The 16,424-nt window shown below is 39.4% G+C and overlaps 1 protein-coding gene across 1 annotated transcript in view; it reads right to left on the reverse strand.

Moving 5' to 3' along the window:
- The window catches only part of fam184ab (family with sequence similarity 184 member Ab), a 94,387-nt gene extending 82,936 nt beyond the window's left edge, over nt 1–11,451 (reverse strand). Inside the window, exons 1-5 of the mRNA XM_073493225.1 lie at nt 11,359–11,451; nt 9,611–9,850; nt 7,655–7,738; nt 6,434–6,685; nt 225–360 (exon numbers count right to left, since the gene is read on the reverse strand). Of these exons, the coding sequence (XP_073349326.1) occupies nt 225–360; nt 6,434–6,685; nt 7,655–7,738; nt 9,611–9,850; nt 11,359–11,436 (790 nt within the window). The 5' untranslated portion in view covers nt 11,437–11,451. The remainder of the gene's footprint in view (nt 1–224; nt 361–6,433; nt 6,686–7,654; nt 7,739–9,610; nt 9,851–11,358) is intronic.
- Between the last annotated feature and the right edge of the window lie 4,973 nt (nt 11,452–16,424).

A 16,424-nucleotide genomic window follows, 5' to 3' on the forward strand; every position in this document is an offset into this window, starting at 1 on the left:
ATATACTGTACAGCATAAGGCCATTAAAGTGTTAGAGGCCATGATGCTGCAGACATGATGAGCGAATCTGTAAGTGGATATGTTTGATGTGATTGCATGACAAGGCCAGGAGGTGCGTTGTGAAGAGAGGAGAGGAGAGGAGAGGAGAAGAGAAGAGAAGAGAAGAGAAGAGAAGAGAAGAGAAGAGAAGAGAAGAGAAGAGAAGAGAAGAGAAGAGGTCTTACTGGCTTTGAGCAGTATTTCAGTTGCTTGCTGCTGAACTCGGTCTCTGGCCGCCTCGAGTTCACACTCAGCCTCCTTCTGACGGATCTCCACAATCTCTGAGTTCTGGGTCACCTCCTCCAGCTGCTTGGTTAAGTCCTGGAGGGGAATCAAATCAACACAGAAAACTCTGTTAGCAGCCATACCTGACTTCCATGAGAAACATTACCTAGAAGAGAACAAATCAACCCCTTGGCTTTTTGGAGCTATTTTGTGAGTTTTGGCTCAGTGTTGAGCTGTCCGGCTCTGTTCACTCTCACAGCATTACTTTGGGTTTCAGCAGGCAATTGATTTTTCTGAGAAAAAGCTCTGAAAACATTACCTGGTCAGCAACAAATAAAAAAGCAAACACGGTTACTAATTAGCTGGTGAACATAGTGAAGCGTTGAGCCTCCAAAGAGCCGGATATTTAAAACTGAGCTAAAAGGAATGTGAATATTGGACTTGCGTTCACCATGAGTCCAAAACAAATAACTCTAAATGTATAATGTTGGTTTGTGATTGCTGGATGTGTAGATAACAAGGGTGCACAATTCATGATACACATGTATCGATTTGATTTTAGATTTAAACAATTCTTTTTAGACTTGCACTGTCACTTACATTTTTAAATTCTTCTCTCTAAAGATATAGGTATTTTACAACAACAGCTTGACTTTATCCTGGTGGCTTTTTGTAGGTTAGGGTTAAACAAGTTCAAATAATATTCAATAAAAATAAAGATTCCAGTGTCCAACAGAAACTACCACCCTTTAGTGATTCAACAATAAAACAAGAAAAGCTAGAAATACAGTTTTCTCAAATCTGTGCAGAGCAACCCTCCTCCCAGAAAAATCAATAAAGGATCTCTGAAAATGAAACTCAACATCTTCAACGCTGTCTGAGTTTCCTCTGGTTCCCAGTTAGTTGATCTTCTTCATGCACACAGGGTATGTGTCTGGAAGTGCAGCTGATGCAGCTTTTTGATTAAGATTATCAAAATTGAAACTTTATTTCAATCAATGTTCAATTTAGAATTGAAATCATGACACCCTCAGTAAATAAGCAAAGTCTGCTAACTTCAGGTTTAAGTGGGAAAAGAGGTTTACTAAATAGTTGCATGTGTTATTTTTTGGGTATGATGCTTTTTGCAAACTACTCTACTCATTAGAGCTCGACGGATACTCGATTTTTCAGGCTGATGCCTATACCGCTATAGCGAGTGAAAAAGTCCAATATCGATTTATGTAACGCAGGAAGGATATTTTACAGTTTAACACATATCACTGCACTAAAACAACAAACTTCCCTGGGAATTAAATAATTACAAATTACCCCAAGCATCTTTTTCTGACTTATGAGCTCACAAAAAACAAGGTTTCATATTGGAGCATATCAAACAGCAAATATACCGATATGATATATCTGTCGTAGGCCAATATTGGCTAACCGATATATCAGTCGACTCTAGTATTCATATTCTTGGTTTTTAATTGTGACCTCTATGAATTTAGAAAAGTTAGTGACGTGGTTTGATGGGAATGAAGTCAATGTTTGTCGCACTTTATAATTTTCTACTGATGTACCAGTTATTTATCGGTTATGCAGCTGCTGCAAGTTCATAGTTTTGTATTCTGTCATGAGATTTCCTATCTGACCGTCAGACATCTAATACCGTAAATGCATTCTGATTGATCATTCTTATGACACAAAATGCATTATGTGGATCAATACATCGATATTTGAAGCAACTTTGAGACTTTGACAGGATGATGAACGGAGGTAGAATAAAAATGCAGTTCTTGGTCTGGAGCAAAAAACTGTTGTGAGCTTGAGACATACAAATGAAAATATAGAGCCAAAGGGATGAAGGAAACATCCTACTGCTCTTGAATGAAAAATTTAACAACTGGTATATGTTCATGTTACAATTTTGTTGTACTTGCACAAGTTTTTCTTTGTGTATCTTGGCTCACCCCAGCTAGTTTGTCAAACTTACAGAACAAAGCATATTGGTGGCATATTACTAATACTGAAGATCAGGAATGTAAATCCTGACTGCTGCTCAATTAATAAGAAGGAGACTTCAGGGAGGGATTTGACGTGCACACACACACACACAAACACACACACACAGACACGCACAGACACACGGTCAGGCAGTACAGTTGCTGTGTGATTTAGCACTCGGTAAGAACTCATGAGAGGCAATTTCACATCTTTCAATCCCATCAAGCAGGCTGCCTCAAACTTAATTACTGCCGCTACGGCTAAGACAAAGAAACCTCAGACTGATAATAACCACAGAGGAGTCACACACAAATTAGATGTGATGTGTGTGTATGTGTGTGTGTGTTAGACTGTTGGGTGTGTGTGCTGATTTCCCTGATGAGCCCATGGCAGGTAGTTGTTCTATGTGACCTGGAGGTTAAATGAGAGATCTGTAAAGGGAGAGTGTGTGTATGTGTGAGTGTGTGTGTGCTTCGTCCATCTTTTACATCTCTGTCAGGACCAATTCAGGTTTTTTAAGCCTCAAAGGTGACATATTTTTTCATACACAAGGACATTTTGTCCGTTCCTCTGCTCTTCAAAGGGCAGTTTGAGAATTAAGACTTGTTTTTATTGATTTTAGTGTTGAAGTTAAAACTAAATTAAGGTCAAGGTCAGCGTCAAGGTTGGCCCTGTTGATGTGTCCTGGCATTCATGTAGATGTCCTTTGACACATAACCCCCCCCCCCCCCCCCCCCCCCCCAACTTTTGAGCGTTTATTGTGACGCCCTGAAAACAGGAAATGTTGGGTCCGCACCTGGAGGCAGGTTGGGCGCAGTTTGGTCCCGCTCAGGAGATGTCCATCTCGGGTACAGCGCAGCACCACTCGGCACGGTTAAACCAGTAATGGAATATGTATGATATCGTATGCTATGTCAGGACATATTTGGGTTTTAAAGAACAAGATTTTAGGAAAAGTTGGTATATATGTTCAATCCTGACATCTTCAATAAGCATTACTACAAGACCATTTCCCACTGAAGACCTTATTCTTCAAAAACATGTTCTGAGGTTCTTAGTAAACGTTATCCTCGCAGGTATGAAAAAGTGCATTTATTTGAAATGATTTCCAGCAAAAGATGTGCATGATCTCTCTGTAGGGTTCCCCACTAGTACAGTGTACAACCCCTATAGTTATATACATAAAATAATAGTTTAATAATTTGATTAATCATATCTGTGATGATTTATTTGGGCTAAAAGAAGAATCCAATTATTGCAGACATTTAGTCATCATCTCTGATTCACCACTACTCATATTTAAACACTACAAAAAACCAACACACAGATGCTCTCACACACTGAGCCTCAGTTCTGTCAATCATCCTTATTGGACCTGGCTGAATTCTGCACTGCCATTTAAATATGAAAGGCCTCGGAAACTCAATGATTTATTGTTTTATCTCACTAAAAGCTTCCAACAACCAGTCCAGATACCTGAGAGTGAAGTATTTAGTGACAGCGGCAATTTAACATAGCTTCAGTGGAGTATTTCACTTGGGGGATGATTTGTAATTTTTGGCGTGCACATTCCGACGGACGCTTGTGAAGAGTCAGCCATTAATTACGTCTGTCTCAGTTACTCCAAGCCATCATTTGCTTGCATTTCTATGGTGATTTGCCTCCTAAATCACGAGCTGAAGGAGGACGACGGAGAACACTGAAGCAAGGAGCATCCTGACACCAAGCACAAGTGTTCTATTTGATGCTACTATTTCTACCCGTGGTGCAGTAATTATGTCTTCCTCAGACTGGGGAACATTTTGATTCGGTGCAACGTTTTAATTTTCCACTCTGAAAAGGAATTTAGCGAAGACAGTCTAAAAATGTCTCCGCACTTGAGAAGAATGCTACGGAAACCAAGCGATCTCTAACTTTAGGCAAGAGGAATAATGAGATATGTGTATTGTGATTATCAAACCAAAGATTAAAACATGTGCTGTGAGCTTGTTAAGGTTAATTTAAAATCTATTATCTCTCGACAATGAACTCACAGCAGGAGCAGGACGATTAAGGGATGTGCTCATAGACTGGGGTAGAGATAATTGTGATATTACCTGAGAAACAATACATCAAACACATCAGCTATGTACTGTATGAAGACTGTAAAAGAGCAGGATCAAACTGTTTCTACTCTCTCATATCTGTTTTTCTTAAATCTTGTACTAAATCTAGAGGAGCTGTCAAGTAGAGTTGGTTTCCAGCTCTCTGCTCTGTCTCTCTGTTGTTGTTTCTTTATCTGGGTTACACTTAATTGCTTTGATAACTAATGAAATTATTAACTCCAGGCACACCAACCACTGCTGACCTTGTTCATATTCTCAGTAACACAGAGTAGAGGGGGGGGGACCCCTCACTGTCTTCTGTGCAATCAGTGATAATTTCCCACAAACTTCAGAGCATACCATAACAACAAAATAGACCTACTTAACCAATTCCCCTGGAGCACATGTCAACTTTATTTTCAACGGTGGTGATAATCATGTGAGTCTTCTCCTCACAGAGCTCAGGAAGCAGAGTTTCAAAAAGGAGACGAACACAGCATTTCTATGTTTGCCCTTCACAAAGTGCACAGAAAGGTAGAGTGAGGGGAAAAGATTCCACACTTAAATGGCTGCTGAAAAAAATACTCGATGCCAATCAAAACTAGACACCATCAAGTTTCTATTTTGGGCAACTCTGATTTAGATTCAATATGCAGGCAGGCTGTGGCACACAAGACCGACTTAAAATCTGAAAAACCTGAAATTAAGCTCCACCTTAAAGGTCTTGAAGGCCTTGTGAAGTTTTCTTATAAACAAACAGAAGTGAATTTCATATTTTGTGTTTCTAACCGAAACGTACAGTGTGTATCCGTGAGGTCAAACAAACATACTGAGCGTATCTCCTTCTCATAAATCATTTGCAATATTTTTTATTGTTATATATTTTATGCATTCTTCATGTCAATGTTTTCATGTGTTCTTCACGTGTTTCTTTGCATGTTATTACCACCACCTTTTAGTCAGCGGAAAAAAAGTGAAACTGGTGGGTGTAATGTGTATCTTGTCATCCGTGTGCTTGTACATGTTCACACTAGAAAAACAGCTGGTAAAAATATGGCTCCATAACGCCGCTAGCTGTCAAAAACTCCCCAGGGAACTTTGAAGTTATCCAGTATTGATCTACTGCAGCTACTTGATTAATTAACATTTTTAGATATTAAATAGAGATCGTGTTGTGATGAGACACCAGTCATCACGCCCGTCAACATGTTAACGTTCTGACCCATGACTACTCAGTATTTACTACATCATCACGAGTTCTCAGTACTTATGGATCGGACCACAACCTTTATTTTGATCTCAGCTACGCCCTTTTAAAGTTTTGTGACACTATCTTGCACTTGTGATTGTCTTGTGATGACAAAATCTGTCCACAGACAGACAGACAGACAGACAGACGTATAAACACCTGACAAAATACTCAGTATTGCTTCTGTGTCGGTTCCTGTTACAATAGGTGTCTCCTGGACCACATTTTACCACGATGACACAGACAAACATTCACACAGACTCACAAGGTGAAAACATTACTAACGGATGCTGTCGTGGCTAGTTAAAAATTCTGTTGACAACTGTTTTGTTTGTCATTATGATGCATATAATTATACACCAGAAAAAAGTGATGGATAACTGGTTGGATATGTTTGACTTTTATGTTTTCAACTCAAAAAGCTGTCAAAACATACTCAAAGTGCCATTTTCTGTTCTCACCATATGTTGAGATCTTTGAACGACAGTGATTAAATGTCTGAACAGTTTTTAATATCAGAAAAAAACTCTGACTCAGACATCTTGTTGAACATCTACTTTTTGTGATTAAATCTGTGAATTACCAACACCTGACGATCCATGTAAATTGTTTCCCATTTTATCTCATTTAATCCCATAAACCCATTTTATTTTACACACCCATTTCATCGTCTGTTACAGAGGACAAATTTTGTGGGCTGTCCGTAAAAACTACATCAGAAAATGGCCAATCATGGATTTTATTAGATTAAATTACAGTGTGTTCTGACACTATTTCTCTGACACTGTCCAGTTATAGTAGAATCATGATGTAGATGTGTTTGAATCAGCTGTTCTGGGTTCAGACTCACCTTCACGTTGCCCTCAGAGGCATTGAGTGACGACTGAAGCTTGTAGGACTTCTCCCGGTTCTCCCGGGCTTCATCTGACACCCTGGCCAGCTCGGCCCTCAGTTTGCCGAGGGTTTTCTGGAGCGCCGCCTCCTGAGTCTGAAATTCCCGCCGCAGCTCGGCCTCGGTGCGTTTCCATGCCAACAGGTTGTCGGCAGTCAGCTGCTGAGTTCTCTTCATGGCCTCCAGCTCGCGCTCATAAAAGGCCTGAGCCTGCAGACAGACAGACTGGTGTGTCAATCATCCAGACAGATTAATGGAAGAATACATACTGACTATTTATACGAACTTTTCCCTGTTTTTTCTTCTCTATTTTGGATGATTTGAGGAGCTTTCTCATCAAAATGCAATCCTGTGCAAAGATAATGAAAGCAAGTAAAAGCTGAAGCCAAGATGAATTGGCTGACAGTGTTCACTGTCAGTGAGGACAGCTTTTATTGAAATTAATAGCCTCTAAATGCAGTACTTAAACTGTGCCATTCTGCCTTCGCTCTGCACTTTCAGCAAGGTCAAGATTATAGCGCCAACAAATGTAATTTTCGTGCTTTTTAACCATTACTTACCCAAGAAGACTGTGCAGAAACTGTGTTTCACTTTGTTTCATTATTGAAATATTAAAATAAGTCAAGTAAATAATGATGATTATTAATGTTTTACTGATCGTAGATATAATGTGGGTACTTCTGTGTTGTCATTCACAGTATAATTCTTGCTAATTCATTGTTGTTTTGTTTTTTCTGGTTGGTTCCCAGAAAGAATGGCTTCTGCCTTACATGACTATACATTACACTACACGACTATACTCCTTAAATGATATTATCAGTTTTAAAATTAAAATTTTTTATTCGACAAAATCTAAAAACAGATCTCCAGAAGAATTTCCGTGATTTTTAGGGTTTAAGGATTAAAAAACAGGAACATAATGTGAAGCAGGAGGTTTGAGGCACAAGTTACAAAGAAAAAGTAAATAGTTAATTTCCCCTCAATTAAAAATTACATTTGCACAAAAAGATGCACATTTGCTAAAGTTAATCATCTGATTCTGTGCAGGTCAGACTGCACCATCATGCATCTATGAAGTTTACACAAAAATTAATTTGACTTTATAAACTATCCCTGTTTAGTCCATTGCACAGATGTCACTACAGCCTCATATCCTCCATTGTATCTACAGTACTGTACCTTGCTAAGTTTGGCCTCGTACTCCTCCACCAGCCTCTTCTTGTCCTGTTTCAGCTCCTCCACCCGCTCCGTCAGAGAATCCACCTGCGACACATAAGCACAGCATGAGAAGGACGGCTCATGTTTGGGAGCGTTTAGAGCGATCAAAAAACAGAGAGGCTGTCTTAAGGTGTGTTCTGTTTCACAGTGTGCGTAAACAGTCCTCCCTACTGCCTGTTCAGTGAATGTCGGTTACAGGGAACTCAACAAAATGTCTCCACTCAGAACACTGTGCAACCTCACCAAAGCAGACATCGCTTCCTTTGTGTGTTACCCTGGAAACGTAAATACCTTGGATACCTGTTGCTGCTACTGTGAAAATTTTACACTTCTCAAATAAAATATTTAATATATATGTTTAATTGAGCTCTATGTAACATTTATTAGAAATTTACATGTATTAATTATTTTTTAATTGGCCATATGTGAGCTGACTGTCACATGACATGAAAAATAAGACCTTCCCCGTCGCTCCCTGTTGCCTATACGAGCCTGTGGATGACATGTGGAAGTAGTTTAATGCTGCTTGACTGTGTATTTCTTTGAAGGACTCAGTCACGACAGTCTGAAAGATGTCACTTCATGCACATTCTCCAGTGTCTCGTATCAGTGCCTCTCTCCACTCTGCTAACAGAGAGCAACAGTAGCTGACGTTAGTTTAGAAACTGAGTCTGCTAACATAACTAACGACCGGCATCCAGCACAACTCAGAAGTTACACAGAGCCCCTTTAACCAAAAGTGAGTGATTCATTTACAAGATTATTTCCTGAAGAGATTAATATTAAACAAATTATTTTCAGATTATTATCATTTTATATTTATATTATACCGTCTTTGATAATCATGAATAGTGCATGAAATGAATGACAGGTTTCTTACACCCTGTTGTTGTCACTATTGTCAAACTAACACTTCTAAGGTAAAACAAGGGAATGTAGGCCAACAGTATCTGGTTTCCATTGAGATATTAGACTATTTGTTTCATAGATTATTTGAGCCCTGTTGTTTTAAAGGTAACTACAATCAAATATCACCAATAATGGGAATGTGAGCTATATTTACTGATGGGTAATCTTGCTTGTCGAATTCCGATTGAGAAGCTCCATTTTCTGCTACTTTATACTTTGATTTCACTACATTTCGGAGGCAAATATTGTACTTTCTACTCTCTACATGTATTTGATAACTTTAGCTATTAATTACTTTGCAGATTGGATGTTGCATCTGAGCAGAAGAAGTGCATTTTTAAATTAATTTATATCATCGTCATGGGATTAAAAAAATAAGATTCAGATAACTGGAAAAATGCTAATAATATCAGACATGATAATTGGTAGTAGTATATAATCCATAGTAAAGAGTAGGCCTAAACATACTGTACATGGAAAATATGTATTTTTACTTTTCTTTCTTACTTTTTTTTGTGTTACTTTTATTTTTACATTTATTGTCAGAAAATTACTTTTGATATTGAAGTACATTTAATATCAGATAGTTTAAGACTCTAACTCAAGCACTGTTCACATGGTGACTTTCACTTTTGGCTACTTTTACAACACTGCCTACGGTTTGGAATATATCTTAACATGGCTGAGTACCCTGTGCAGTCCACTTCTCAGGGAACTACGAGGCGATCAGAACGCAGGCTGAGTAATTCAGTGTTCAGAGATAAAACTACTTATAATGTGTATAGAGTTTCCTCACACCCCGCTGGTTTAATGGCAGAGACGTTCCATATAAAAGATGTTTGAGCTGCTGTGCTCAGTAGAGTAGATGTAGAAGGTTAATTCGCTGGCTCGTACACAAACAGTTAATAACATAATAATCACTGCTGTCCCACTTTCTCCCTTCAGTGATTCAGTTTGTTGCTTCGGCTTTCAGGAGCTGCTCCACTTTCGCAGTTGTTAGTGTGTTACCTCGGCTTTATGAAGCTGTCCCAGTTTCTCCTGGTCTTTACTGTAGTTTGCGTTCTGACTCTGGTGGCTGCGGAGGAGCTCCTGGACCTCCTGTCTGTGCTGGGCCTTCAGCTCCTCCAAAGCCACCTTCTTCTCCTGCTCGAACTGGTTCTGGGCCGAGCTGAACGTGCGCAGCTTCTCCTCGAAGGACCGTCGCATCTCCTCCACCTCCCTCGACATGGACACCACTCGCTGCGTGTGCTGCCAAAGAACCACAGGGAGGAAAGACTGAGCGGACAGGAAGATTGATTTATGGGTTTGTAGGTTTCTTGCACCACGGGTAAACTTTTTAAAAAGCTTTGAGCCAGCTGGTGCTTTACTGACTCAGGGGAATTTGACCTTCTGGCTGCTCTAAATTAGCACTGAAAACCAGCAAACACACCAAGCAGAAATGAGAACAGTAAACAGCTTATAAGTCATATCCATATATAACGGAAAACAACATCATGTAGCACTGAAGTAGCATTTTCCTCTTGTGAGATTGCTTCAGTCAGTCAGGTCAGCCCGTTCTCATTCCATCAAATACAGCAGTCTGGTTAGTATGATGCTGTAGTTACCGCTCTGTAGTGTCTTTTCTGGAAGCTTCCCTCTAGTCAAAGAGTATAAATAGCGACAAAAGTTCTAGCAAGATGTTTAAAAGGTGTAATTGCATCTGTCTTTACAATATACCGTATAGACCATACTGACACAGCGGCCATTTTCCACTGATGTCACGTTGAGAGTGCATTCCAGGTTGCAATTTGTAGCTCTAAACGTAAAGAATCTCATATATTGTTGTCATTTCAACTGAAAAGATGATGGATAGTGAAAGTCTAGAGGGACATCGAGCCATATTTTGTGGAAAAACAACATATTTGATAACAAATGAGCTAATGATAGCATTCAACCACTTCCTAGCTAACATTACCATTTGATTACATCCAGTATTTTTCACTTCCAGGCTTAAATAAATGCCCACAATGTGAACTTTCAAAGTTCACATTGTGGGAAGTGGTTGAATGCTAATGTTAGCTGCTGTCTAACAGAAGCTAAATGGTTGTCAAATATGTTGTTTTATCTTGGAGTATGACAAGATGTCCCTCTAGACACAGATTTCCTGCATTTATATGACATCCTGGAACAGAGCTGTAAGAGATCTGAGCTTCCCACCCTAAGCGGAAAATGGTCGGAAACAGACACTCAGGATCTCCACACTGCGATAACGGTGAAATTACACTGAAATGATATGTTTTCTCTGTTTCGTTACAGAGTGCAGTCACTGAGTGATCTGTGTGGGTTTCAACCACATGCTAGTGTTCATTATGTGCATTTTTTCAAGAGAATGAATGACATAAACTGGGATGCCCTTGGTGTGTTGGTATGGAATGACCCATCTGTTGTCTGGCTGATGGAGAAGCATAAATTTGCCGACGTGAAAATGAAGGTGTGTTAATTCTCATCTGGATACAAGACAAGAAATAATAAGTGAAACTAAAGAAGCCCTGATATTACTGCTACTGCTACACAGCAAGACAAAGGTTCAGACAAACACAGAGTGCAGTAATGCTGACCGACAAGAGAGCTGACCAACAAGAGAGACTCTCAGCCTCACAGCAGGGGACAGAAACAGACATTAGTACTGATTACCTGCAGCTGTGACATCATGCCGGGCACAGCTCACACACACACACACACACATTCATAAATTCACTGACACACAAACTGTCTACCTGAGCCTCAGTGCAAAGCTGCATGTCCTCAACCCTCTGGCGGTAGCTCTCGAACTCGGCCAGCGCCTGCCTCTTCATCCTCTCGTGGAGCTCCATGGACTCCTCCAGAGACTGGATCCGCCTCTTCAGGTCCATCTCATCGCTGATCTTACTCTTGTACTGAAGCAAGCAGGAAGGGCTCCATTAGTCACATCCTCCAAATTTGTTCATTTAATGACAGAAAATAATGACCAGTATTTGGATAGAGCTGCGACGATTGATAATTGAATACTATTACATTAATCACAAACTGTATCGACCTTGGATTCCTCATTATTTTTTGAGAAAATAAGGATAAAACTCTCTGATTCCTGCTTCTTAAATATGAATACTTTCTGCTTTATTTACTCCTCTATGACAGTAAACTGAATATCTCCGCTTTAGGGACAAAAAGAAGACATTTGAGGACATCATCTTGAGCTTTAGGAAACACTAACTGACATTTTTCACCAATTTCTGACATTTTATAGACCAAACAACTAGTTTTATCATGAATTTTGCCAACACATAAGCTACAGAGACAAAACAATGACAGATAACATACATTTTAAGTATTAATATTACAACAGTATAAATATAAAAGTCTCCTTGGCTACTGTAAATAAACAGCATGGATTTTAGCCTCAGGTCCCGCCTTGATTTAGCTCATGATGATAAATAACGTTGAAAATTCAAAGATTAAATAAGTAGATCCAGCTCTGCTCGATTCATTATGTTTCATTGAAGGCACAACAGCGAAGCTTCCCTGAAGGCAGACTTTGTGGAGACGTGTAGCACGTAAATGTCTGCTCCTATATGTTTAGCTGTTCAAGTTTAGTCACATTGCCTCCAGGAGTGATGACATATAGATTTAAATAATTAATATTAAGATGACTAAATATGGATGAGCTCATTCTTAGTGTGATCGCAGCTCTCCGGTGGATCGGCTGCCATGTGATAGTGTAGTAGTTCAGCGTACAGCAGCGATACACGAATGTAAGATACACAGTGATACTGTCGTGACCGACTGACATGAATGAGACCGCAGTGAGCCCCTTCGACTGTTTAAAGATATTTATAACTCCTGTGTCAATCATCCTAAAAGTAAAACTGTAATATGCATTTATTTATTTATTCCTTCCAGGTAGCAGAGATTGATTACATTACTTATTTAAATTCATTTTCTTTTCCTCCCACGAACCTGCTTTCTGTCTTCACAGCTCCCTTCCAACTAATTGTTCAGACTAAATATCGACAGTATCTTAAACTGTACATCTACAAGGATGACTTAAACTTTTCTGTGATTTCTTATCAATGTAGGACATATGATTTTACTCGGAAAGCATCAGTAAGACGTCAGTGTTTAAATGATAAAACATAGAGGGTATAAACCTGTAATATCTTCTCTCGGGTCTCAGACAGAATCTGCTGCACCTCCTCTTCATGGGCCTCCTTCAGAGTGGCGATGGCCGCCTCGTGTTCATCGTTTTTCGTGTTCAGTGCATAGATAACCTGCAGCAGAGAGGAGAGAAACCCATTAGTTGTGAGACACGTTCATAATCAGGAGTTATTACCGTATTAAAACTGGCTGGAGATGGAGTGCACCTCTCATAGCTCAGGTTCAACCAACACGGACAATGTGAGGCTGCTGTGTGTGATGAATGTTGTTCAAAGATTAAAGAGGACACTGGAACATCATAACGTGAGGGTAAAGTAACCTGGAGATCAAAAGAAAGTTGATATTGAACACAACACCTTCACATTTCTTCTTTTTAGGAGAGAAAAGCTTCTCATACAGCATTTATGTTACTAAGTCCTTTAATAGAAAACATTATTGAACAGCTTTTTACTTCCTGATACCAGTTCCTTTACCCTAACATGCGTGTGCGCCAATGCACAGTACAAATAAGATACCAGCGTGTTAACAAAATATATTGATACTATTTTTATAACAGCTGTATACTAGTAACCCTGTAAGGATGTGGCATGATTGTTATCATTGTTGTGTGGCCTGGCTCAGGTTCAACCCTTTGTAACACATCAACAAAAACTAAAAACGTTGTTATGATTTTAAATTAATAATTTTAAAATATAAGTCCAATAAGTCCAAAATGATTGTTTTGTTTATCTCTGTGTAAGAATTCTGACGGTTGGTTCCAGCTTCTAACAAGGTTTGTGTGCCAATAGTGTAACGCCGTTGGTATCATGTGGTTTCTGTGTTTTGTCAGCGATCAAGAGTCTTGGTAGTTGCCAGTTTGTGGGGAAAAAAACCCCGTAAGAATGGAGTTCTACAGTATTCGCCCATACTGTACTGCGTTGCAAATTGAATTCTGGCTACTACTTCTGGCTAATCAGGGGCATCTGACGCAATGCGACGCCTCTGGAAACTCCTGAACAACTATAACAAACTAAACATTGTGGAGTTAAAATCTTTTGAGACAGATTCTGCAAATGCACGGCTTGTTTCTTGCCTAAAATGTCTTCAGAAACACATTTCGCTGAGCTATTTTTTTAATATAAGGGAAGGTTTCCAAAGCAGCCCAGAGCAGCAGCCCAAGTGTGGTGTTCCTCCTGTCAGGTACAGCCTTCAGTCTTCGTTGGTTCGTCTGTGTTTCTGATCTGTTTCCTGCCCGTACAGTACTGTTTTTTTCTTTTTGCACTCTTGGATTCCTTGTTTGTTGCCAGATTTTTATTGCCTGCTCTTTTGTTTCTGTGGACTACAGCTTTAGTTGATATATGCTCGCCTTTTGTTTTTCAGCCTGTCTCTGTGTTTTGCGTTTGTTTCCTTTTTTGATAACCAGGACAATGTCATTTCACAAAAAGAAGCCAGGGTCTAAGCAGTATTTAGGCAAACTATAGAACATTCTTGTCACGCTTTACATAAATGATTCTTCACATTTTTTCTTCAGTTCAGCTTATAGATCAAATGAAGCAGAGAAATGCAAATTACTGGCATGTTATAATGCTATTGCATTGCAAATGAGCAACGATGACAAGTAAATGAGCTGTGGCATAGAGCTGGTGTAGGGCTGCATACAGTATATGTGGTGCAAGCCTGGATGTTTCCAGTATTAGCTCAGAAGCATCAGTGGTGCCCCGCAGTTATAAATTAGAAATTGGTTGGTGCCTTGTATTGCTGGGGATAAAAATAACACAAGCAAACTGTTGTGCATGAGATTGACCTTTAAATCCATCCCAAAAATACATGCAGCCATCCAGAGAGCCATAATCTGACAGCACAGTGATCCCCTGCTCACAGGCAGCACAGAGAGAGACGGCGAGGACAGAAAAGGGTTTTTCACTTCCACATGAAAAACCATGAGACTTTCTCCCTCCTTCTCTCCCTGCCGTGAGAAACAAAGCGATGTGTTGCCTCTCTGAAAAATCAAGTCAATAATTCAGAACATCGAACTGCGCGATGGCGCTAAAGAGCCTTTGTTTACTTTGCACCAAAGTCCGTCAACAGAATTAGAGAAGGGAGAGAGGAGAGAAGAGAAGGAGGGCAAGAGCTTTCTTTGAAACAATGATATCCATATATTTTTATGCCCTGCCATGCCTTCCTGAGAGATGAAAGGTTTTGGTTTGACAAGTGGTCATGTTTTTCAAATTCCTACTCGTCTATACCCTCCAAACACACACACACACACACACACACGCACACACACACACACGTGCACGCACACACACACACTCTCTGGTTTTGCTCACAGCCATGGAGATTTACTCAATAAGAGAAAGGAATACACTTTAGAATAAAGAGGTACTCATTGGAGTACATGGAGCACCATGGGAGTTATGCTCTCATTTTATTTTATCGACCTCATAATGTAAATATGATTATCATCCTTTATTTGCTGGTATGTGGCATATTTAATATATCTCTTCATGTGTGATACCTCTTTACTGTATATTGTTTTTTTAAAATGTTAGTTCAAGCCTTTTATGTTGAGTATAGTAATATTTTCATAATATTTGTCCTTCACCTTCGTTTAGGCAAAAATTCAGTTTTATCACTTATTTTTTACCCACATTATTGTGAAACAAGACTTAGCTGTTGGCAGCTGGCTGTTAGCTTCACTATTTCTTGTCAATATTCTGTTTTTAATTGAAAAAGTAACAGTTTACAATCCTACCACTAACAATACAGCACAACACAATCATGCTAGCTGCTCTGTGAGGCTGTACTGAGCTAAATGCTAACATCAGCATGCTTACATTCCCACAATGACAACGCTAACACACTGATGTTTAGCTGGTCTGATGCTTCCAATGTTTTTTGTCTTAGTTTACCATCTTCACCCTGTTAGCATGTTAACAGGCTAAATGAATAGCTAAACCATGAATGAATGTATGAATGTATTATAGACGTGGATACTGGGGCACAGCTCAGTCTATGAGTTAAACTAAACTACAACTAAAATACAATTTTTCACTCAACAGAAGTACAGCTGAGGTAAGGTTTCTGAAAAAATTGGTGCTGGTCCACTTGTCCTGGACGATTTTAGTCTGACATTTAACAATCAACTATCTTACTCCACCTTTAATACTACTAAAGTTGAGGTCAGAGGTAATTATTTCTAATGGACATTAAAGATTTAAATATGTGGAACTTAATATAAATCATTATGGTAATTGCCTTGAAATGGAAACCCTAGCAGCCATCCAACAGCTATTGAGACATTTCACTTAAAACCACAAATGCCAACCTCTTGGTGGCGCTAGAGGAAAAGTCAGAGGATCACCAAAGTCACTGGGTTTCATCCTCTGGGGAGCATGAATGTCTGTACAAAATTTAATGGAAATCCATCCAACAGTTGTTGAAATATTTGAGTCAAGACCAAAGTAGACCAAGTGACTCCATCCCTGGAGTCACACAGCTAGCATAGCTAATAATTCATATTAAGACGAGTTGAAGTCAAGTAGATTATTTACACAGGCTAATATCACAACTTTATTCCACAGGGTTTTACAATCTGCACTTCTGGACCTCATGTCAAGTCTCTTTCTCTACTCATTCATGTTCACAACAAACAGGAAATGAAATGTCC

Source organism: Pagrus major, chromosome 22 (assembly GCF_040436345.1).
Source record: "Pagrus major chromosome 22, Pma_NU_1.0".
NCBI classification, from domain to species: Eukaryota; Metazoa; Chordata; class Actinopteri; order Spariformes; family Sparidae; genus Pagrus; species Pagrus major.